Source organism: Cynocephalus volans, chromosome 8 (assembly GCF_027409185.1).
Source record: "Cynocephalus volans isolate mCynVol1 chromosome 8, mCynVol1.pri, whole genome shotgun sequence".
NCBI classification, from domain to species: domain Eukaryota; kingdom Metazoa; phylum Chordata; class Mammalia; order Dermoptera; family Cynocephalidae; genus Cynocephalus; species Cynocephalus volans.
Window position 1 is genome coordinate 109,741,560 of NC_084467.1, and position 24,164 is coordinate 109,765,723.

General features: G+C 44.1%; 1 protein-coding gene across 2 annotated transcripts; it reads left to right on the top strand.

Moving 5' to 3' along the window:
- Positions 1–5,154: 5,154 nt before the first annotated feature.
- Positions 5,155–11,993, top strand: RIIAD1 (regulatory subunit of type II PKA R-subunit domain containing 1). Of its 2 annotated transcripts, XM_063107090.1 has the most exons (5): positions 5,155–5,258; positions 5,761–5,837; positions 10,012–10,058; positions 11,149–11,276; positions 11,875–11,993. In XM_063107090.1, the coding sequence occupies exons 1-4, from the start codon at positions 5,175–5,177 to the stop codon at positions 11,217–11,219; spliced, it is 279 nt and encodes a 92-aa protein (XP_062963160.1). In that variant the 5' UTR covers positions 5,155–5,174; the 3' UTR covers positions 11,220–11,276; positions 11,875–11,993. The 2 variants fall into 2 exon arrangements, with proteins under 2 accessions (XP_062963160.1, XP_062963161.1); XM_063107091.1 differs by lacking the exon at positions 11,149–11,276.
- Positions 11,994–24,164: the final 12,171 nt, after the last annotated feature.

Sequence of the window (24,164 nt, forward strand, 5' to 3'; positions counted from 1 at the left end):
CCCCACTCCCACCTCCTTTCCCCTGACATCAGTGATGTCAGTCTCAGGGGTAGAACACAAATTCTCTACCCTGGAGAGGGACGCACAATCCAGGCAAGAGCCACGCCTTCTTCCTATCTTCTTCCTCCCCGACTCCCTACCCGCCCCCAGAAGAGCAGCTGGTCTTGTTGATAATAACCCTTCCCCCATCTTACTCCCGATCAGGAGTTGGGCAAGGCACTAAGATGGAGAATTTATAGAGGAGCCCTAAGGTGAGGTCCATTGTTCCGGGGGCTGGAGCTGTCCCCGGTGCTGGAAGAGAAGACCCAGGAGAGGGTGGGGGGCGGGGGGAGGGGGGAAGAGGGGAGCCCGACATCTAGGGAGCCAAGTAAAGAAACCAGGGAAAGGAAAATGGGGTAGGACAGTTGGGCAGCTTGAGGGGCAAGGAAGGAGGTGTGGATGGGTAGGGAAGCAGGTCGCAGAGTCTGGAGGGAAAGGGCAGAAGGGACCCAGAAAGGAAAAATGAAAAGGGGGGTGCGGTGGGGAAGGGGAGAGCAGGGTGAGTTGAGTGCAGAAAGAGGACTGTATATTTTCCAGAAAAGGAACCAAGAATAACTAAGGTTTCTGGCATTTGCCGACGCCCCCTTCCCTCCCTCTGGGGGGTTTGTGAGTATAAGTGCGTGGGCAGGGAGGCGGCGGCGGGAGCTCTCACTTGTAAGCTTCTTGAAGACCAGGACACCGTTTAATTCATCATTTAACTGTTCGCAGTGCCTAGCACAGTGTCTCACTCGTGCATAGTGGGTGCTTAACAAACGCTCAATGCCTAAAACCTCTGACAAGAGTAGATTCTTGATTCCTTTCCTGGGAAGAACCACAGCTGTCAAGGGCGGAGGAACACAATTACTCCTTCCTTTGCTTCTCCCTTCTGTTGGGGTCCTTGAGTGGGACTCTCTAATGGAGTCAGGTAGCACAGAGGAGTGTGGGAGCACATTTGGAGGCAGTACTCCCCTGAACACTGTACTTCCACGGATGATCCGCATGTCCCTAATCTCAGGGAGCTTGGCCCCTCCATGCACTCGGCCCACTCTTAGCACCCCTTGATGCAGAGAGTTGCCGCCGACAGCAAACCTCTCCAGCTCCTCCCCAGCCGTGGCAGCCCTTGCTTTCCATCAGGTGCTCACGGACTGGCTCACAGCTTTTGTGGAACACCCTTCCTCCCTGTCATTCCCTTCTTCACCCCAGGGTGGAGCTTATGTCTCCACAGCGGCTTTGGTGTTTTTGAAGTGTGTCCCCACAAAATCCCAGTGGCCTCCATTCCTGAACTCCTCTTCTGAAAGTGAAATGATAGTAACAGTCAGCGCTTAGAGTACTAAGAGTGTCCCAGGCATTGTTCCAAGTGTCTTGTATTTACCAACTCATTAAACCCTAATCCCTACCCTATGATATAGATTCTATCATTATCTCCAAATAGAGATGAGGAAACCTAGGCACAGAGAGATTAAACAACTTGCCTAAGACCATGCGGCTAGCAAGAGGTCTAGCTGAGATGGGAGCCTGGGTAGTCTGGCTCCTGAGTTCGTGCATTTAACTCCTGCATCAAACATTCCTTTTGGGAATGGGAGCAGTGGTTAAGCCTGGCCTTTTTTCCTCTTCTGTCTTCATTTAAGCCCTTGGTGAGAGACAGTCCTTTCTATGGCTTGATTCCCTGTTGAACACCTTCTATCCTTCCTTAGCCTGGGTTTCTGGGCTATGAGGTGCATATGATTGAATGAATGTGTGTGTGGACTTGATTACACGTCATAATATGGTCTTCCCAGTAGGAGCCCGCCCCTAAGATGGGGGTTGGGAGGTGGTAGTGGACTCAATGGTGGTGGTCAGAAGATGTGATGGCAGTGCCAGGGAATCAAGAAGTGCAAACACATCTCAAAAGTAACTTTCCACCCACCTACCCCACCCCCACCCCTCCTTTTCTGACCTTCTAATCTGATCCTGGTATTTATGGGGATGCTAAATAGATCACACCCTCTGAGGATGGAGAAGGGGAAGACCCCATGGCTCTGCTGATCTCATTACTCTGTGTCTTCTCAGCAGATCTATTGACCTGCTGCTCATTCAGGCTTGGGGCTAATCATATTAATTGAAATATTAAATATTCACAAAAATGAACTATAATGAACTCCCCTCACTTCTCCTCCCAGTCAGTGATTGGGGAGACAGCTGTAGGCAACAAAAGCCTCTAATCCTTCATTTAGTTTGTGATCCCCAGATTGAAGGTGTCAGTCTGAGACAAGAGGCAGGTTTTAGGGGAGAAGAGGTGGCGGCTCTTTCAGACCCTCCTTGCTGAATGACTGTGGGCACATCTCTGGTGTTCTTTCAGGCCACGGGGGATGGGAGCCCTGTGAGGTAAAGACTGGGTGAAAAAAACCCATGACTCAGAGGCCCATTCTGTGGAGTTTCTCTCCAGGAGGAAATGAGGCTTCCAAGCCCTAATTCCTCCAAGATACTTTCTCTGCCCCACTATCCCCAAGCTCACCCTCTTTCTTTCTTTCTTTTTTTTTAAAAAGATGACCGGTAAGGGGATCCCAACCCTTGACTTGGTGTTACCAGCACCACGCTCTCCCAAGTGAGCCACAGGCCGGCCCCCTCACCCTCTTTCTTATTCCTCTGCAGTCAAAGCCAAGCTGACCTACGTAAAAAGATTATTGACTTTACAAAGGGAGAGCTGTGTTCCTGGGTTTAGATCTGTAGGTGATGAGAAATGCCAGATAATTGGGGTATTTTTCAGAAAGGACAAAATGTGGGGTGTGTATGTGGGCAGAGTGGCTAGTTATCAAATACTTACTGGCTTCACTGACTGAATACAGGGTGAAGACATCTGCAACAGAATTTATGAAGAATTGATTACATAACCTTCCTGCCCTCAAGTGGCTTCTACCTCAAGTGGAAGACAGGCCAACACAATATGTAACAGTGAGTACTGAAATGCTGTTAAGAAAATAAAAGTAGCCTCTTTCATACACGGATATTTGGGCCACAGGATGTGATCAGTCATGAAATGCTTGACTGAGTCCAGCAGCACAAGAAGATTATAGACTGGCAGAAGGAGGCCATCAATTGTTTTACGCATAGGGCGAGGGGTTGGGGAGCGTTGTACATATGTGTGTGTGTGCATGGGTTTTGCTGGTTTAAACTCTGGTGCTGTCTAATATAATGCAAGCCACACATATATCATCTAAAAATTTCTAGTAGTGGGCCGAGCCCGTGGTGCACTCGGGAGAGTGTGGCGCTGGAAGCGCGGCGACGCTCCCGCTGCGGGTTCGGATCCTATATAGGAATGGCCGGTGCACTCACTGGCTGAGTGCCGGTCACGAAAAAGACAAAAAATAAAATAAAATAAAATAATAAATAAATAAATAAATAAAAATTTCTAGTAGTTACATTAAAAAAGTGAAAAGAAACAAGTGAAATTACTTTTATTTTTTTGGGGGGGGGGGGGGGCAGCTGGCCAGTACAGGGATCAAACCCTGGATCTTGGTGTTATCAGCACCATGCTGTAACCAACTAAGCTCACTGGCCAGCCCTAAAATTACTTCTTTTTGGCAGCTGGCAGGTGGGGTGATCTGAACCCTCGACCTTGATGTTATAACACTGTGTTCTAACCAACTGAGCTAATTGGTCAGCCCTGAAATTACTTTTAATAACAGATTTTATTTAACCTGATATATCCAAAATACTGTCTCAACATGTAATAAATATAAAGATTATTAATAAGATATTTTACATTATTTTTGTCACACTAAGTCTTCAAGATCCAGTGTGTATTTTACATTTCTAGAACAGTTGACACAGCCACATTTCAGTGCTCAGGAGCCACAGGTGGCACGTGGTGGCCATATTGGCTAGTGCAGCTCTGGAGCCTCCACTACTGGCTTCTGGGGGGTGTGGGGTGGGGAGAGACAGACAGGTCTTTGCCAACAGGAACTGTCACCTCTGGTTAACCTCTGCTGGGGAAAAATCACTTCTGACAGATGGCAGCTTATTTCCCTCTCACTCTATTAACTCTCTCTCCTAAAAAGCAAACAACCAAATGATTACTAACCTGGATGGGGTTTGTGGGAAGAGGCTTGGAGCCCACTACCTAATTTACTTCTTGTGGTTTTCCCTGGCTTGGGAACTGCCAAAATTTTCGCTTCTTTTCCTTGGTCTTTGCTGGGAAGGATAGAGGCAGACCTCTGAGAGACTCCTCCAAGGCCATGGCCTAATACTGAGTTTGTTTCTCGTGGTTTTTCCTTGCTCCTTGGGGCAGTTGTTCACACATCTGAAAAGACAGCCTCCCTTTTGGGTTCTCTTCCCCAGCCTCTCAGAAGACCTCTGCTGGGCACAATCTCTGTGGGTGGAGAAGCTCAGCATGTGTGTATTGACAGACAGGCTCCTGCCCTTTCCAGGCAGCTATTTTCAGCTCTCTGGCTTTATGTTTCATTTTCCCTTCTTAATTAGATACTAGAAGAACAAATCTTGAAGACCAATTTCCTTTCTCCTCCCCTATTCAATCGGGAGTGAGAGAAATAATTTAGAATTTATGAGGAGCCCAGGGTGAAAAGAAAATAAATGTACACAAGAAAGTCAGTCCAAGAGGGGAAATTCTGACAGGATGTCCCCATTTCCTTTCCAGCGTCTTTAGTCTGAGAACTTTCGTTCCTTTGTGGAACTCAGTTCGTTCCATGCACTGGGGTGCCTTCATGTTGTTTTAAGAATCCAAGACTTCAATGTCAGGTGTCTACAGGAGAGATGGAAGGGTTAGCTTCTGGGCCAGTGGAAAGGGAAGGACTGGGTTGACTTTCCTCAGTACTAGACTTCCTCCAGCTTCTGCCCAAGTGAGAGAGTCAGGAACCAGATTCTGGGAGACCCTGCCTTGGAACCTCTTCTCCTGTTTTTGCTCTAGAGCTAAGGAAAAAACCATTTGAGGTTGGGTAGGGTCAAGAAGAGCTCATTCCGTATACAATAAAGCCCAGAAATCAGTCTCCAAATATGGGAAAGTAGATCCTGTAGAGGCCCTGGGATTTCACGCCTCAGCTCCACCGCAGACCCCACATGGCTTCCCTCAGCCCCTCCCCTCGTCGCTGGAGAGGGCCGGGCTTGGGGGCGGGGCGGGGCCTTGCTAGCGTGCGGCCCGTCGTCTTGACGACCGCAGCAAGATGGCGACGCTGCGGGGAAGGGTGCTGGGGTCCGACCCCGGGGCGCTAAGCCCTGCGCAGCTGGAGCAGCTGCGAAACTTCAAGGTGGGTGCGCCCGAGTCCCCCGCCCCCGCCTCCATCAAAGTGCAGCTCCCGCAGGACAGGGGCCCCCAGATAGGGAAGAGGGCCCCGAGAGAAGGGGAGCGGGGTCCGTTCCCAGATAAAGGGGCGGAGGGTTCGGGGGAGACCCCTGGCGGACCTCTGGGCTTCTGGGGCCCTGAACAGAGCCCGACGTGCCTCTGAAAGTGCAGAGAAAACTAAAGCAGGGATCTGGCTGGAGATGGGCCGAAATTACTGCCGTACGCCAAGTTAGATACAAATAAGGACTTACCGACTGCCGGGATCCGACCTTAGCTAAGGCCCCCAAGCCTGAGTAGGAAGCGGCACGGAGGTGTTCTCTAGAAGATGGGCAGCTTAAACTTTGAAGGATCGTGGGGGAAAGGCCTGGGTTAAATGCTCTCGATATTCCCCCAGTCCTTCAGCCCTCTAGGGTTGAACCCTAAATCTGTCTCCTCATGGCGCCTGACCTTTTGGTCTTGCCTCCCAGATTCAGACTCGGATTGCTAACGAAAAGTACCTGAGGACCCACAAAGAAGTGGAGCTGCTCATAAGTGGCTTCTTCAGGTAGGTGGTTTTCCAGACTGGCCTGGGGCAACTAATTGAAAATTTTACCAAATCTTGTTGGGGATAGATGAATATGAGTGTCGCCTTCTTTCTTTAAACACTCCGTATTGCTTCTAACTTCCTAAAAGTTAGAAAATACCCTACGATTGAACTTTTTCTAACTCTGGGATTTGTGGCACCAAGGGTTTTCTTCAGTTATCTCTGGAGGCTTCCTTCAGTTACCTCTAAATTCTTAAAAATATTAATATTCGTTCACTTTAGCTGTAAGGATATATACCTTATGACGCTCAGAAGAGGGAATTTGGCATTGAATAACCCAACAGGCAGCCACTGGGTATTGAACACTATTCTCAACCAGAGGAGCTTAACAAGATCACTAGAAGAACTTAAGTAAAATTCAGTTGTCTGGCCTTTCTCTGCCTGAGAACACTGTCGTAGAAAAACTCCCAGGGTTGGAAGCCACGCTTTTCTTGGGGAAAAGAAGACTATTTTCTAGTTTATCCCTGGTGTTTGCTTGAATGGAAAAATCTCCTCATGGGATGAGAGGCAAGCAAGCAAGCAAACAAATAACTAACTAACTAAATAAATATCATAGAGCAGTAGTGGACGAAAACAACAGAGCTATCTCAAAAACTGGCTATAGACAGATAGGCGAAGTTTAAATAATAATAATGGCTTCCATTTTCATGCACTGTATTGTTTCCCTTCATTAGCAGTTATCACACTGTTTTATAATTGCATTGTCAATCTTCTGTTTCTGTTACTGGTTCAAAGCTCCAACCTGGTGGAGTCATGTTTGTGTCCCTAGAGCCCACGTAGTATGTGGCTTCTTGGTATACTTTTGCTGATCTTCCCATTAACCCTATAAAAAATAGGTTATTATTTGCATTTTACAGGTGAGAAAAGTTAAGTTCAGAAAGGTGAATTCCTCAAATTGCTGAACTAGGATTCAAACCCTTGGTTTTCCCATTGTATTGTTCTGTAACCATAAGGTCCCCAGCTCTTCAGTCTGTGGACTTACATTCAGGGGTGAGGCTCTCCTTTGTTTTCTCAAAAGAGGACCTGTAGGGATGTCTTTTTTCAAGGCCCCTTTGTTTTTTTCCTGGATCTCACTATTCATATTTTAGCCGTTTCTCCAAGTGACAGCAGACTCTCTGGGCAGATATGGGAAGGAGACAGGGAAAACTGAAACCTATGCAGTTACTCTATATAGGTCGGGTTTATTTGGGCCGGGGGGGTAAGTCTTGGGCAAAAGATAGTTTAGGAGTCCTCTGTCCATATCAGACCCTGGGGATCAGGCCATCACTTTTTGCACCTTTTCTTCTAAATGGAAATAAAAGATGACTTCTTCCTATCGTGGGGAGCTTGCAATCCAAGTTAGGAGTGGTTCCCGCAGAGAGACTGGAGACAGACTTTTAAAAGCCTGAGTTAAATCACAGTTTGCATTGTTCACAAATAACAGGATTAGAACACTTGGGGGTGGTGAATGAAGAAGGCATTGCTTTGGTCACATGTCAGGGACGGCCCTACTTCTCTGTTTGTCCAGGAACAGTTTCCAGGCGGAGGCTAGGTGTCTGGATCTGGCTGCTTCAGGGACAGCCCCAGGTACCTTTCTTACCATCTCCCTCCCCAGGCCAGGTAGGCCACCAGGTTTTTCATTTTGCTGTCCCTGAAGCTACCCTCATGAAATCCTCCTGGCCCCTTTTAGGCCTTTTTCTTTCTGGGGTGGAGTTGGAGGTGGTGGGGGGGAGGTTGAAGTCTGAGGGTTTCTTTTTGTTCATTTGGTGTAACAGTTTTTTCCTGTGAGTGGTACCAGGATGAACCAGAATCAGTCCCACGTCTGTGCTGGATACTTCACATGGTCCTTACTGTGAGAAAAGAGGAAGGGAGAAGAGGGGACAGAACCCTGAGCAGCATGCCTGTCCTTGTCTGTTCTGCAGGTCTCTGCTCTCAGCTCACTACAAACCGTGCGAAGTTGTGAGCTATTCTTATTGGGAAGTGAACTCCCTGCTTGGGTTTTCTAGATCCTAATGATTTATGGCCATTCAGCCACAGCTCTCCACTCTATACTCATAAATACAGTGTATGGAACTCTTAATACCTTGAATTTTGGACTTGAAAAATAGAAAGAGTAGAGTTCTAACTTATTTTAGGCACCCAGATAAGATAGCCATGTGAAATTGTAGGAAGGCTGTATTAGGTGTTTTTGTAAATATCCAGGCGAATGAATCTTTCCAAAATACAGCACTGACCATATTATTCCTCAGCTGGAAAAATCTTAAGTGGCTCCACACCACTATCTTTTTTTTGTTTTTAAACATTCTATTGAAATATAACATACAGAAAAGTGACATATTCTAAGCTGGATTAACTTTTACAAGCTGAAAGCACATATGGTACTAGTGTCCAGATCGAGAAATAGAATGTTACCAGCACCTCGGACCCTTTGTGACCCTTCTGTCACTCTCCCCAAAACAGTAACCAGTATCCTGACCTCTAAATAGCACAGATTCATTTTGCCTGTTTGTATTTTATGCAAATGGAACTCTGCAGTCTGCGCTCTTTTGTGCTGGCTTCTTTGGCTCAGTATCATGGATCCTCCATTCTCACTTGTGTACAGTACTGCACTGTGTGACTATACCATGTTTTATTTCTCTATTCCCATCGTCTTTGGAATTGAATGTAAACGCCTCTCCCTGGCATTCAAGGCCCTCCATAGTAGAGCCTCCCTTTTCCCACAACTCCCTGCACATACACCCCTTACTCCACCCTGAGCATCTGATCGTTCCACTGACCTCGTGGAGCCCGGGCACAGACACCCCTGAGTGCTTTTCTGGACTCTGGCAATGCAAAGGTGAATACGACCCAGTTCCTACCCTCAAGGAGTCAGTCTATAGAACATGGACTATTTCCTTTCTATTTCTGGGCCTTTGCTCTCGATGTTTCCCTGGGTATAGAATGTTCTTGTCCTTTAACTTTCATCCTGCCTACTGAAACCCCATGTGTACTTCAGGGTCCTCTCAAATGCCAGCTGCTCTGTGAAGATTCTTGGCGCCCTCCTCTTAGTAACTTTTCTCCCTGCTCTGGTCTCTCAGAATGCTGTTTTAATACCCCTCTTTTAGCACTTATGGAGGTTACTTGGCCTTTTGGACATTTGGGAACTTACCTGTTCCCTTTTACTTCACTGTAAATTCTTCTAGGTAGGACTATATTTTTTTGTCTTTTTTTCAAAAAATCAATGCCTCAAATCTAGTGCAGTTACTTATGCATAATTTCTGCTCAATGATTATCAAATTGAATTGAAGGAGAAGAAGAGCAACAGTTTTGAAGCTTGGGATACAGGGGAGGCCTCGGCCAAGAGAACATGTGGAAGTGGGGCTGGTGAGGGCAGCAGCCCATGTTTGGAGGACGTATCATAGAGAACACTGACCTTGCAGTCACAAGACCTGGGTGCTCTCTCCTTTATTTACTAACTTTACGAACTTGGGCAAATGATTAACCTTTTGAAGACTTAGTTTCTTCATATGTAAAATGGGGACATAATAATTGCCATTTCACAGGGTTGTTGTAAAGCGAGATAATATTTGTGAACATACTTCATGAACCATAAAACTCTATGTGATGTAAGACATATTTGACTCCCCAGCAGCGTTGGCACTACCAGTATTATCACCGTGTCTGTCTGCTGTACTGCAGAGCCAACAACCATCTGAAGTCCATCTTTTCAGCTTTGTTTATTGTAGCTCTCCTGTCCCCCCATGGGAATTCATGGTAAAACTCCCTCAGACCATTGTGGGGTTGCATATCTGTCTCACCACACGTGAGCCCTTGAGGACTGGGCAGTGTGCTTTTCATCTTTGCCTCCACTCCTGGCTTAGTATCTGGTTCTTTGAAAATGTTTGTTGAATGAATTACAGGCCCCACCTGGCTGCAGCACAACTCTTGGGAATTGAGCAATATCCTAGATTTATTGCCATTAAGGATATTTTGCTCCTTGCCTTAGATCCCAAGTTGAAGAGAAATCATGATGAAAGGGTCTTTGTCAGGAGTCAGCTGGTTTATTGACTACCAAGATGGGTGTCTCAGGTTAATGAAAGCGCAGGACCCAAAGCGGTAGCTGCAGCCTGCCTTAAAGTCTATTTTACCTCCTATCCTATCCCTTAATGTTTTCCAGAGAAATGTTTTTGAAGAGACCAGACAACATCCAAGAATTTGCTGCAGGTAAGTAAGGCAGCATCAGGTTTGAGTGTCTGACAAAGCCAGTGCAAGGACTATTATTGTGAATCAGACTCGAATGAGCCCAGGATTCTCCCTGCACAGTCTGGGAGACTCCTTCACCTCTTGTCCCCCAAAGGAGCTTTTTTGAGAAGGCTTCTTTCCTCCATTGTCATTTTCTTAAAATGAGGACAGATAAGAAATGAGGCAGAATTTCCTCATGGTGAGTACTGTTAAGAATTTTGAGATTCCCAAAGGAACATACTGGCACCTCTTTCCCTGGGAATCTTAAAGCAGGGTTCTCAACCCTGGCCTCACGTTAGGATAGGATCACCTGGGCAACTTAAAAAAAAAAAAATACTGATGCTCAGGCTCCACCCCCAGAGATGTTTATTTAATTTGGGGGGGGGGGGGCCCAGCATCCATAATTTTAAAGGCTCCCCAGGTGATTCTAATGGACTCAACTGCCAAAGGTGACTTAAGGTCAATGATATTTAGAAGGAAGGGAGAGGCTGGGATTATTTCTTGGGTCTTGTTAGCCCTGGGAGCTGGTTACGTCCTCAAACTGTTTCTAACTGATTCTAAGTACGTCTTTGCTGCCACAGCAGATGCCGCCTCTGATTCACATTATGCTGGGTGTATAAAAACCCTCTTCTGTCGTCATCCTGCAAGAGCCTGGCTCTTCTCCGAGAGGGTATTTGCAGAGAGGCGTGATATCTCAGAGACAGGAGCTGGCAAGCTGAGTTGAGACAAGAATAATCTTGGCATTTATTTTGGCCCCAAGATGGGCTGGGTGCAAAACCCAGAGATGCCCTGAGCCCTCTGATGGCTCCCTGGGCATCAGCAAGCAGGCTGAGGGCACAGTGTGGAGGGAGTGAGCCATCCTGTGAAAGCCCTTTCTGGGAACAGTTGAGCTGGCAGACTCAGAACTGTACGGGTGGGACTTGCTGTGACATCTCATTACGTGCTAAATAAAGCAGGGTCACCAGTAACAGACCTGCTAGGACCAAGCACCGTAACTTTAGCAGAGTAAGCTCTCTCCCTCCCAGTTTTTTCCCCTTGAGTGTAGATGATTTCTTTTTGATTTTTATCCCAGACTATTTCACGGATCCAAGACTTCCCAACAAGATTCACATGCAGCTAATTAAAGACAAGAAAGCAGCTTAATTAGCAAACTCGTGATGCTCAGCTGTTGCGAGAGACCAGACAGAATCCAGCCTCGGGGTGGGTGTTAACCTCACTTGCAGACAGAGGCTTCTTTACTCTTGTGAAAATAAGCGCTGGTTTATTGGTCCAGGATGTGAAAGAAATGGAGTAGAGAAACTAAAGAGAAGTTTAATGCAAGTGTTCAGTTTTCTTGACACTATTTTGGGGAATTCAGTACTGTGAATAGAGGCCCAGGGCTGGTCTAGCATGTCAGTTTGGCAGGAATCTTTTTAATCTAGTGAAATGGATTAAGAGGATGAAAATGGGAGTAGTTCAGGGGTAAAGAGAATGACATGGAAATGAGGATGGGGCCTGTTAGCATCAAGAGGGTGCTCCTGAGAGTGGCCTTTCTCTTAGGACCTTGCTGGTGAGAGGGGAGGGGGTTTCCCTATTTCTTCTGGAGGGGTGGGAACAGTTTCTCTCACTGCATCTCGGATTAGGTGCCTTCCTACTCCCCTCACCTTCAAATGAGGCTGTGCCATTAAGGCCATCACATGTTTCTCAGGCAAGATGATTCCTGAAACGATTTTGAAAGCTGGATTTTTTTTTTTTTTTTTGTTAAATGCGAGGTGGGAAAATGCCACACTAATTTAGTGGAACCATTTCTGTTTTGCAGGGTCATCTGGAAGCATGAGGGCCGTGTTGCCATCAGTGTGGGTTTCCAAGCTGCCTTGAGCTCTGTCTGCTGTCGCATAGGCTTTTAAAGATCCTCATTAAAAACAGACCTTCCTGTGCTCTCTGCTTTATTTCACTCGGAAGGAGGAAGACAGCCTTCATGGGAGGCTGCCCTGCCCCACTTTGACCTGTTAGGCAGCAGGCCTGGTTCTCTTTTGCTGGTGGCTGGGGCCTCTCACTGTCAGTGGGATGTTTCCACTCCAGCCATTCACCCCCAGAGCCATGATTGGTGCAGAGAACAGGGCTGGGGACCCTGAGAGGACCACAGCTGGTTGTGGTCGTGTAGAGACAAGCAAGTCCACACTTCAGCTGCAGTTTTTATTTTTTCTTTATCTTTCCTCCTGGGTTACTATGCAGAGTGAAAGCTGATGATTAACTTTTACTTCCATAGAAGCAATAGTAAGGAATTGGGCTGGAAGGACAAGAGAGTAGGAGATTAGACATAGAAACCCTATTCAGGGTCATGAATATTGTAAAATAGGAGCCTAACGTGACTCAGGGAGGGTGTGGGCTTTGTTCTTGAGGAGTTTTAGGAACAAGCTGCCCATCCATTTGATTTTCACCTAAGAGGCAGGGGAGTGGGCCTTTCCAGGCCTTTGGGGATTGGGGGTCTTTCGTGTTTATGTCCTTACCCCTCTGGCCTCCACAATGCACTGGCTCCACTGTATGAAGAACCTCACCTGTGTGTCACTTGTCAACATCACCGTGGCAACAGAAGCACAGACCAAAGCAGGGGTTGTATTATTTTTATTTCCCTTGTCTCTGCCTGCCTTGTTTCCAGCTGCCATCACCTGCAATAGTAGAGAGGGCAACAAAACAGGGCATTTAAAGAACTACTAAAACTACACATAATAAGCTATGGGATGGAATAGGAATCCGAGGAGTTATTTTAAGTGCTTTCAGAGTCACACTTTGGCAGGTATGGCACTGACAATGAGACATCCTTCTTTAGAAAATCCAAATGAGGCCTTCAGCAAAAAATACTCTTAGAACCCTTCCTGGGAAAAGAGACCTGCAACAATGTGGGGAGAGAGCAAAGTGGTTTTCCAGATGCTTGAGTGCATGATTTAATACTAGGAGACTACAGTGCTTCATTCTTGGGGAGTTTCTTGATAAAAATGCATTTTTAAAAAATTTATACGTTTAAAATACATTTTAAAGCCTACGTAAGTAAAGAATGAATTTAACACATAGTCATAGTGAGTCTACTTTTAATGAGATGCTGTGCTAGGTTCTGGGGATAAGACAGACAGTCTTGCCATACAGTTTATGGTCTGGGAAGATGGACAACTTTTCTCCCATAACCTCACCTGTCTGAATATCTCACCTATTAGACTGAAAACTCTGCGAGGTCAGGGACTAGACCTAAAGATCTAACTTGTTCACTACTGAATTTCTGGCTCCTAGCAGTGTCTGACAAATAGCAAGTGCTCAGTAAGCATGTGTAGAGAGAATGAATGCAAGAGTAACTGAATGAGCAATCACATTTCAGTTGCGCCTCACGGAAAGCAGCATGTGACGGATAAGAAAGGGTTTACCAGGCAGACCTGGGGAAAGGTGTGAAGTAGAGCACCTCGGGTGCTTCTGTTCTGCTGAGCAGGAAGGTGGTGTCAGACTGTTTGTCATCTGCTTGTTCTTATTACTCTTCCTTGCTAACAGAACTCCAGGTTTGTTGAGGGCAGCAGTGGGCTCAGCCCAGGTAGTTGATCATGTTTGATCTAGGCCGGCTGTAACAGTGACATGCCCTGATTTCCCAGCCTTCCTTGCAGCTGGGGCAGCCATGTGTCCATGAACTGTAGGGAAGGGATGCTGGGGATTCTAGGAAAGTTTTTGCTTTCTTAACAAAAGAGGGAGAGAGGTGACAGATTAAGCTGGTGTAGCCTTCCCTTTCTTTCTGGTTTGGACCTGAATGCAGTGTCTACATGAGCAGCCATCTTAGGATGAAGTAACAAGTGTGGGGTGAAAGCCAGTCCTCTAAAGATCGAAGACTCTTGAGCCCTGAAGGCATCTCTGAGCATGTGACTAGCACAGCAATCACCTACCTTCAGACTTCTTGGCAAGTGAGAATGGTGAATCTCTTGTTTTGAAATCAAACAAGAGTTTAAATCCTGATCCACCACTTGCTAGATGTGTGGTCTTGGCCAAGTCACCTAAGTTCCTTGAGCATTAGGTTTCTCATCTATAAGATAATACTGGCAGTGCCCACCTCTCAGGGTTGTTTGGATTAGAGACACAGAATGGACAGTGCCTGGTGTGGGGGAGGTGTGTAAGGTGCAACGTTAGGCGTAGTGAGAGGAGATGCCAAGGATGGTGGGACAAATCACAGCAGGTGCTACGGACTAGGCAAAGGAGGTTAGATTTTTTTATCACATAGGCTATGGAGAACCTGTGAAAAATTTTAAGCCATGAGGAATTCACGAAGGGATTTGCATTTAGAAAGTGTGATAGTATGGAAGACAAATTACAGGAGACTAGGACTGGAAATGGAAAGAGCTGCAGGGAGACAACCACAGTCATCCAACCCACCATTTCTCACCTGCACCCCTTCAGTCACTTCGTACACAGTCTCTTTGCTGACTCTCCTGTTCACTGTATCAGTTAAGAATGTATTTAGCTGCAAGTAACAGGAAACCCAATTTGTAGTGGCTTAAACAAATGTTTTGGGTTTTTTTTTTCTCACCTAATATGAAGTCTGGCAGTAGGCAAGATACAAAAGTTCAATGTCAGCAGGTACCCAAACCAGGCTTTTTTCTGTCTTTTCACTGTTCTAGCTTTAGCCTGTCACCTCATGGTTGTAGGAAGGCTCCTGCATCCCAGGTGTCATTTCTGTTTTTCAGGCAGGGAGAAGGGCAGAGAGCCATATCAGCTGACTCCATCCCTTTTTATCAAGAAAGAAAAGCTTTCTGGGCCGGCCTGTGGCTCACTCGGGAGAGTGTGGTGCTGATAACACCAAGGCCCCCGGTTCGGATCCCATGTAGGGATGGCTGGCTAGCTCACTGGGTGAGTGTGGTGCTGACAACACCAAATCAAGGGTTAAGATCCCCTTAACGGTCATCTTTAAAAAAAAAAAAAAAAAAAAAAGCTTTCTTGGGAGTCCTCCCCACCTATGTCTCACAGGCCAGACCAGGGTCATGTGGGTCATCCCAAGCTCAACAGAGACCAGGAAAGGGAGCAAAAGGAGATTGGGAATAGCTGTTGGGACAGCCCCAAAGCAGTGTCTGCCTCACCTGCACTCCCTGCTTCATTCTCCATGTAATAGCTAGAATGAGCTTTTAAGAAACCTAAATCAGAGTATGTCACTCTCCTGCCTAAAACCCTTCAATGGTCTCCCGTGAACCTAAAATAAAATCCAGATGGCTCTCCAGGGGATACAAAGCTTTGCAAGACCCCCTCCACCTCTCAGACTTTATTTTCTCTTTCCCTCCCACCTCAGTGTGCTCCAGCCACGCTGCTCTTTTCTCTGTTCCTCAAACATGCCAGGGTAGTTCCCACCTTAGGGCCTTTGAACTCTGCCTGATTTCTCTTCCTCATATCTTCACATGCTTAGTTGTCTAAGCTGAGATACCCTGTGCTGAAAAGAAGAGAAAACCCCACCAAAAGTAGCTTAAACCAATAGGGCTTGCTTTTCTCACATAGTGAGTCTGGAGGTGGCAACCACTTGTGTTGGTTCAGGGCCTGCATCTGTGGAATTTCCTTATTTTCCCTTATGGTCAGAGGAGCAAGGAGACCAGGAAGGGACTGTGCCAGTGATACTTGTCTTTCTTTTCAGGGAAGGAGAGTTTCCCCAGAACACCCCCTCCTCCCCACTTGCCTGTCACTAGCATCTCATTGGCCAGAACTGTGTACATGCCCCCTCTTTAAAGGAGGCTGGGAAATTGAGCATTTAGGCGGCACACCAACAGTGCCCTAGATAGCTTCTTGTCACTGTCTCAGACTGTCCTTTCCTAGTGATCCAACTAAAGTAGACTCCCCCAGACATTTAAAAATATTTAATTAAGATAATATTTTTCCCCAGCTGTTTTCTATCACATCACCCTCTGTGTTTTCTTCATAGCACCTATCACTGTCTGGTATTGTCTTGTTTATTTTGTTGTTGTCGATGGCCCCAAGAATGAGTGAGATCAGGCCTTGTCAGTGCTGTTCATCACTCCCTGGCCAGCAGTCCCAGCAGTCTGGCCCAGGCAGCTTGCTCAGGACACATGTGCTGAGTGACTGCATGGGTGGGTGGAGGCATGGGCAGTTGGAGGACTGAACTGCAGGACAAGGCCCTGACCTGTGCAGTGGCATGAAAATAGGAGATGAATTTAAGACATTTAGAAGGAGGAATTGACAAGACTAGAGATTTGAATGCAGTGGAGCTCTAAGAGAAGGTGTTGATTCTGGAATGTCTTCCCATGTTTCTTGCATGGGCAGGGAGTGGGGTGATGGGATCATTCACTAATACAGAGGGGAAGTAGGTAGGTGTAGGGAAAATGGGGGATGAATTTAGACCAAAAGGTTTCCAGTGAATTTGCAAATGTGCGATGTGTGATATTAATATGAATAGCTTTGGTGGGTAGGCTGAAGTCAGACTGCATTGGGATTAGTAGCAATTGTGAGATGAAGCTGTGGAAGTTGGATACACACTGCCCCTGGAGACAGCTTTCTAGGAGCATGGCTGTGAGAGGAAAATGGAGGAAGGGCAGTAGTTAGAAAGGGAAGCAGGGTCAAGGGTGGGCTCTTGTAATGGGAGATGCTTCCGTATCCAGTGATCTGACATTTTCATCTCTTCTGATCTATTTTACTTTTAGGCTAAAAGAGGAGCTTCTTGGAATTGCTACTCAGATTGGACCTGATATCTAGAGAGTGAACACATGAGCTAATAAGGGGGCTAGAGGCAGACCTGGCTTTGCCACTAAGTGATCTACAGCAACGTCTCTTGTGTGGGTTCCATGTCCTCAAAACTGAAGTGGTAGCTCTCGCACAGGCTTGCAGTAAGGGTTGCTTCAATGTTACTGTGCTCACAGGCTGGGAGGGAAAGGCGGCATCCAGAAAGCAGGGCGTTCTGAGTCTAGCTGGGCTGGCCTCTACTGCCCTCTCCTGGGATGACTGCAGAATTGACACTCCACTTGGAGAAAGCCTGTTCTAGTTCTGCACGGAAGAGTCAGCAGGAGGAAGAGAGGAGGAAACCCTCCATTGAGTTGCACTGGTACCTTTGCAAAAAAAAAAAAAAAAAAAGTTGGGCATATTTGTGTGGGTCTATTTCTTTTTTCTTTTTCTTTTCCTAAAAATTTTTATTGAATCATAGTTGATTATACATGTTTTTGGGGATCAACGTTGACATATGTTGATCAAATCAATATTATTAGCATATATATTGTTACAAATTTACTTATTCTTTATGCCCCTTGTCTGATCTCTCCTCATCCCCCTCTAATTACCCTAGATTTCTTCTCTCCTTCTGAAAGAGTAATGGTTACTCTGTTGATTTGTTGCCTAGATGATCTGTCCAATGCTGAGAGGTGTGTTCAGGTCCCCCAGTATTACCGTAGAGCAGCTGCTTCTTCTGTCACTCTGGAATGTGCTTGGTGGAGAGAGACATCCTCTTCTTTTCTTTGGTTTCTGCTGGTGACTTTTCTTGTGTGAATGCACTCCAGTGGCTGACAGACCATCTGCATGGTGGTTGTGGCGTCTAGCCACTTTTGCGGCAGCCATGGTTACTGTGGTGGGCCACCCACATGGATGTAATATTTTTGGCATGCTCCTTGGCGCTGGTGGTGTGCCTGGTTGTTGGCAGGGAGTCTGGTCCCTAGCTCCATGCCCTGGGCCCTGAGGTGCTGGCCGTGTGCCTCAGTGTGGGCGGGGGGGGGTCTGGTCCTCAGCTCCATACCCCGGGCCTCTGGGTGGGGACATGAGGCACTGGTGGTGTGCCTGGGCTGGAACTAATTTTTTGTCCTTTGCTCACTTCTTTTTTTTTTTTTTTAAAGATGGCCGGTAAGGGGATCTTAACCCTTGGCTTGGTGTTGTCAGAACCACGCTCAACCATTGAGCAAACCGGCCATCCCTATATAGGATCCGAACCCGTGGCCTTGGTGTTATCAGCACTGCACTCTCCCAAGTGAGCCACGGGCCGGCCCTTTTGCTCACTTCTAAAATGGGGGAATTTCCTGTGGGAACCAGTACTTGAGCTGTGCAGTTGAGGTAAATTGCTTCTTTGCTGCTGTTTCCCTAGGGAAGGCTTTTTGTGCAGCTCAGGATTTAATGGTTGACCTTATAGGTACTTCTGGCTCTTCAGAGACCTGGTGCACCTGGGTTGTGTAGAAACTCTGATCTGGGCCGGAGTTTTTTCATAAAACTGCACCCCATGCAATTCTGCATTCCTGACCAGTCTCCTCTCAGTGGCCCTGCACTGATTGGGGGGCAGACCAGCTGTCCTTGCTGTGTCCCAGTGTTCTCCCAATGGGCCTGTCTCCCCCACTGCCTGTGCTCCAAACACTTCCCATGGGATGAGCCCTGTGCCAGTCCCTTGTGATAACTCACCGGCCTCTGAATGGCTCCCCTTTTTCAGCTGTTCTGGCTCCTTGCTCTTGCATTGGGTCCACAGGAATCCTATTAGTGGTCTTGCTGTCCTGGGGGCCACTGATGCTCTCTTCTCCCCTGCTGCCTCCAAGTAACTCCATCTGAAGGGCACAGCTGATTTCTGCTGGCTCCTGCTCCATGTGCTCAGCAGCTCCAGGCTTAAAGCAGTCATGGCCCAAAACACTTGGAGCAGTTTTTTCTTTCTCTCATTGTGGTTTCTCCCACCTTCATGAATTCTGTAGGTCTTTTCTCCTCTTCCCCTGAGCTCCAGGGGCTCCAGCTTGGCTGTTGTTACATTTTGATAGTTGTAGATTGGTTGATTTGTGGGAGAGAGTGATGCTGGGGACCATCTATTCCACCATCTTGACCAGACTCTGGGCTTACTTTCTTTATTTCTCTTTCTGTTAGTGCATTATTTGAGTATATAAATGCAACTGATTTGGGGCATTTATGTTGTATCCTGCAATGTTACTGAAATTATTAACCAGCTCTAGGAATTTTTTGATAGAGCCTTTAGGTTTTTCTATATGTAGTATCATGTCATCTGCAAATAGGGACAGTTTGACTTCATCTTTTCCAATCCGGATGCCCTTTATTTCTTTCTCTTGCCTGATTGCTCTAGCTAGTACCTCTAGTAGTATGTTAAATAGAAGTGGTGAGAGTGGGTATCCTTGTCTTGTTCCTGTTCTTAAGGGAAAAGCCCTCAGTTTCTCCCCATTCAGAATGATACTGGTGGTGGGCTTGTCACAGATGGCTTTTATTGTGTTGAGATACTTTCATTCTATATCTAATTTATTGAGACTCTTTATCATGAAGAGATGTTGAATTTTGTCAAATGCTTTGTCTTTTGAGATATAGTTATCTATTGAGATAATCATATGGTTTTTGCCCTTGAGTTTGTCGATGTGATGTATCACATTTATTGACTTTCGTATGTTGAACCATCCTTGCATCCTTGAGATGAATCCCACTTGATCATGGTGTATAATTTTTTGTTGTGTTGCTGTATTCTGATTGCTAATATTTTGTTGAAGATTTTTGCATCTATGTTCATCAAGGATATTGGCCTGTAATTTTCTTTCTTTTTTGTTGTGTCTTTATCTGGTTTTGGTATCAGAGTTATGTTGGCTTCATAGAATGAGTTTGGGAGAGGAGCTTCTGTTTCAATTTTTTGGAATAGTTTTAGGAGAATTGGTATTAATATGTCTTTGAACGTTTGATAGAATTCAGCTGTAAAGCCATCCGGATCTGGACTTTTCTTTGTTGGAAGATTGCTGATTACCACTTCAATCTTGTTGCTCGTTATTGGTCTGTTCAGGTTTTCTATCTCTTCTTGGTTTAGTCTGGGTAGTTTGTATGTGACTAGAAACTTATCCATATCTTCCAGGTTTTCATATTTGTTGTCATACAATTGTTTATATTAGTCTCTAATGATTCTTCATATTTCTGTGGTATCAGTTATAATGTCTCCCTTTTCATTTCTGATTTTTGTTATTTGGGTCTTCTCTTTTCGTTTTTTTGTTAACCTAGCTAATGGTTTGTCTATTTTATTTATCTTCTCAAAAAACCAACTTTTTGTTTTGTTGATCTTTCCTACTGTGTTTTGGGTCTCTATTTCATTTAGTTCTGCTCTGATCTTAATTATTTCTTTCCATCTACTACCTTTAGGATTGGATTGTTGTTGTTTTTCAAGTTCTTAGAGGCATAGTGTTAAGTCATTTATTTGAAGTCTTCTGATTCTTTCATTTATTGCAATAAATTTGCCTCTTAGTACTGCTTTTGCAGGATCCCACAGGTTTTGGTATGACGTGTCTTTATTTTCATCAGTTTCAAGAAATTTTTTGATTTCCTGTTTAATTTCTTCTTGGACCAATAGGTCATTCAGGACCCTGTTGTTTAGTTTCCATGTATTTGTATATATTCCAGAGTTTTGCTTATTATTAATTTCCCATTTTAGTCAATTGTGGTCTGAAAAGATACTTGGAATGATTTCAGTTTTTAAAAATTTGCTGAGACTAGATTTGTGACCTAATATATGGTCTATCCTGGAGGCTGTTCCATGAGCTGATGAGAAGAAAGCATATTCTTTAGCTGTTGGGTGAAATGTTCTGTATATATCTGCCAGGTCCAGTTGGTCTAGATTAAATCCTGTGCCTCTTTGTTGATTTGTTGCCTGGAATATCTGTCCCATACTGAGAGAGGGGTGTTCAGATCACCCACTATTAACATAATAGGGCCTATTTCTTTCTTTAGGTCTAAGAGTGTTTGCTTTATATATCTGGGTGCTCCAGTATTGGGTGCATATATATTTATGATTGTTATGTCTTCTAGCTGGATAGATCCTTTTGTCATTATATAGTGGCCTTCTTTGTCTCTTTTTATGTTTTTTGGTTTAAAGTCTCTTTTGTCTGATATAAGAATAGCTACTCCTGCTCATTTTTGGTTTCCATTTGCATGATATATCTTTTCCCACCCCTTCACTTTTAGTCTGTGTGTGTCTCTATAGGTGAGGTGGGTCTCTTGAAGACAGCATATACTTGAGTCTAGCTTTTCAATCCAATCAGTCAGTCTGTATCTTTTGAATGGGAGTTTAATTCATTCACATTTAGGGTAGTTATTGACAGGTATTGTTTAATTCCTGTCATTTAATTGCTTTTTGTTTAGATGATTTAAATATATTTTGATCACTGCTTCCCCTTTTATTTCTCTTCTTCAATGTTAGTTGGAAATTGAAGGTGGCATGATTTACCTTCTTTCTCTTTCTCGCTGGCATTTTTAATGGTGGGTTTTGCTCTTTCTTGTGTATTTGTGATAGTGGTCATCATTATTTAGATTCCAGATGAAAAACTCCCTTGAGAATTTCTTGCAGTGCTGGTTGTGTGGTATTTTAAAAAATTTTACTTGACACTTCTTCTTTGACCCATGGTGTGTTTAGGTTTTTAAAATATTTGGAGGTTTTCTTCCTATCTTTTTATTATTCATTTCTAGTTTTATTCCATGGTGGTCAAAGAACACACTCTGTATGATTCAGTCCTTTTTTTTCTTTATGATGTCCTTCGAGTCATAATAGTCCTTCTTAAGTCATTGAGGTTTGTTTTATGGTCTAGCCTATGGTCTACCTAGTATGTTTTGTGGGGACATAAAAGAAAGTGTATTCTGCTGTTGTTGGGTAGAGTGTTCTATAAATATCAATTGGGTCCTGTTGGTTGATGCTGTTGTTGAGTTCTTCTGTATCCTTGCTTATTTTCTGTCTAGTTGTTCTATCAGTTGTTGAGAGTGGGGTGCTGATGTCTTCAAATGTAATTGTGGATTTGCATGTTTCTATTTTAAATTCAATTAGTTTTTATATAACATGTTTTTCAGCCCTTTTGTTGCATGTACACTTAGGATTGCTATTTTTTTTTTGACGGATTGACCCTTTTATCATTATATAATGACAATTTTCTGATAATTTTCTTTGCCCTAAAGTCTACTTTATCTGATATCAATATATCAGTTCTGTTTTCCTTTGATTAATGTTTGAATGGTATAACTTTCCCCATTCTGTTACTTTCAACCTACCTACATCACTATATTTAAAGTGAGTTTCCTGTAGAGAGCATATAGGTGAGTTATGATTTAGTTCACTCTGCCAGTCTTAATGTACTTATTGGTATGTTAGAGCTTAAGTCTGCCATTTTATTTTTGCTTTAGTTTGTTCTCTCTGATTTTCTGTTTTCTTTTTCCTGGCTTCCTGAGGATTACTTGAACATTTTTTAGAATTCCATTTTGATCTATCTATAGTGTTATTGAGTATATCTCTTTGTATAGCCTTTTTATTGGTTGGTCTTGGTATTATATACACATAACTTATTATAGCCTACTGTCATCATCATTTTACCAGTTTGAATGAAGTATGGAAACCCTACCTCTTTTTTCTTGTTTCCTCTCCCATTTGTAATATAATTAAAAAAAATATTTCCTCTACATACCTTTAGAACTAAATTAATGTTATAATTTTTGCTTCAACTTTCAAACATAACTTAGAAAGCTCAAGAGGAAAAGGAAAGCCTGTGGATATTACCCATATTTTTTGCTGTGTTTTTTCTTCCTTCCTAATGTTCCAAAATTTCTTTCTTTCTTTTTTTATTGTTTCATTTCTGTTTAGAGAGCTTTCTCTAGTCATTCTTTTAGAGTAGGTCTACTGGTGATAAACTCGCTTAGTTTTCCTTCATCTGAGAATGCCTTAATTTTCCCTTCATTCCTGGAGGATATTTTTTCTGAATATAGAATTCTGGGTTGACAGTTCTTTTCTTTCAGCACTTGGAAAATATTATACCACTTCCTTATGGCCTCTGTGGTTTCTGATGAGAAATCCACTATCATTAGAATTGTTTTTCTCTTATAGGTAAGATCATTTTCAAGATTTTTTTCTTTGTCTTTAAATTTCAGAAATCTAATTATAATGTGTCTTGGCACGGATTTCTTTGGGCTTATCTTGCTTGGGGTTTGCTCAGCTTCTTGAATCAATATGCTTATGTCTCTTGATAAACTTGGGAAGTTTTCAGCCATTATTTCTTTTTTTGTCTTTTTCGTGACTGGCACTCAGCCAGTGAGTGCACTGGCCATTCCTATATGGGATCCGAACCCACGGTGGGAGCGTCGCGGCGCTCCCAGTGCCGCACTCTCCCGAGTGCGCCACAGGCTCGGCCCATTCAGCCATTATTTCTTTGTGTACTTTTTCAGCTCTGGTTTTTTTTTTTTTTTTTTTTGTTATTCTGAAAAAAAAAGATCCCTGAGTCTTTTTTTTCAGTCTATTTTCTCTGCATTGTTCATACTGAGTAATTTCTATTGTTCTGTCTTCCAATTTGCTGATTCTTTCCTCTGTCCTTCATTCTGCTGCTGAGCCTATCCACTGAGCTTTTCATTTTGGTTATTGTACTTTATAGTTCTAATATTTCCATTTGGTTCTTCTTTACACCTTTTATTTCTTTGCTGAAGCTTGCTATTATTTTCCCTTGTTTCAAATGTGTTCCTAATTGCTTGTTGATGTATTTTGACCTGATTGCCTTAAAATCTGTCAGATAATTCCAATATCTCTGTCATCTCAGTGCTGACATCTCAGTGTTGACATTTATTGTCTTTTTTTCACTTAGTTTGAGATCACCCAGATTCTTGATGAGATTTTTTTTTTTATTGGAAATTGGACATTTTTGTAATATAAGACTTTGGATTTTAATTTAAAACTTGTTTTAGTTAACTTTGACACTGTTTTGTCATGAGAGGGGATGTCACTTCATTGCTGCCAGGTGGAGATAGAAGGTCAGATGAATGGTTTGTAAATATTTTCTCCCATTGCATAGGTTGTTTCTTCACTCTGTTAATTGTTGCTTTTGCTGTGCAGAAGCTTTTTACTTTGATGTAATTCTGTTTGTCTAGTTTTGCTTTTGTTGCCTGTGCTTTTCAGGTCATGCTCAAAAATAATTGCCCAGCCCAATGTCATGGAGCTTTGCCCCTATGTTTTCTTCTAGTAATTTTACAGTTTCACATCTTATGTTTATGTCTTTAATCCATTTTCAGTTGATTTTATATATGGAATGAGATATGGTCTAATTTCTTTTCCTTTACCTTCTTAAGCATATGAGGCATATTTACAGCTTTTTAAACGTCCTATCTACTAATTCAACTATCTCT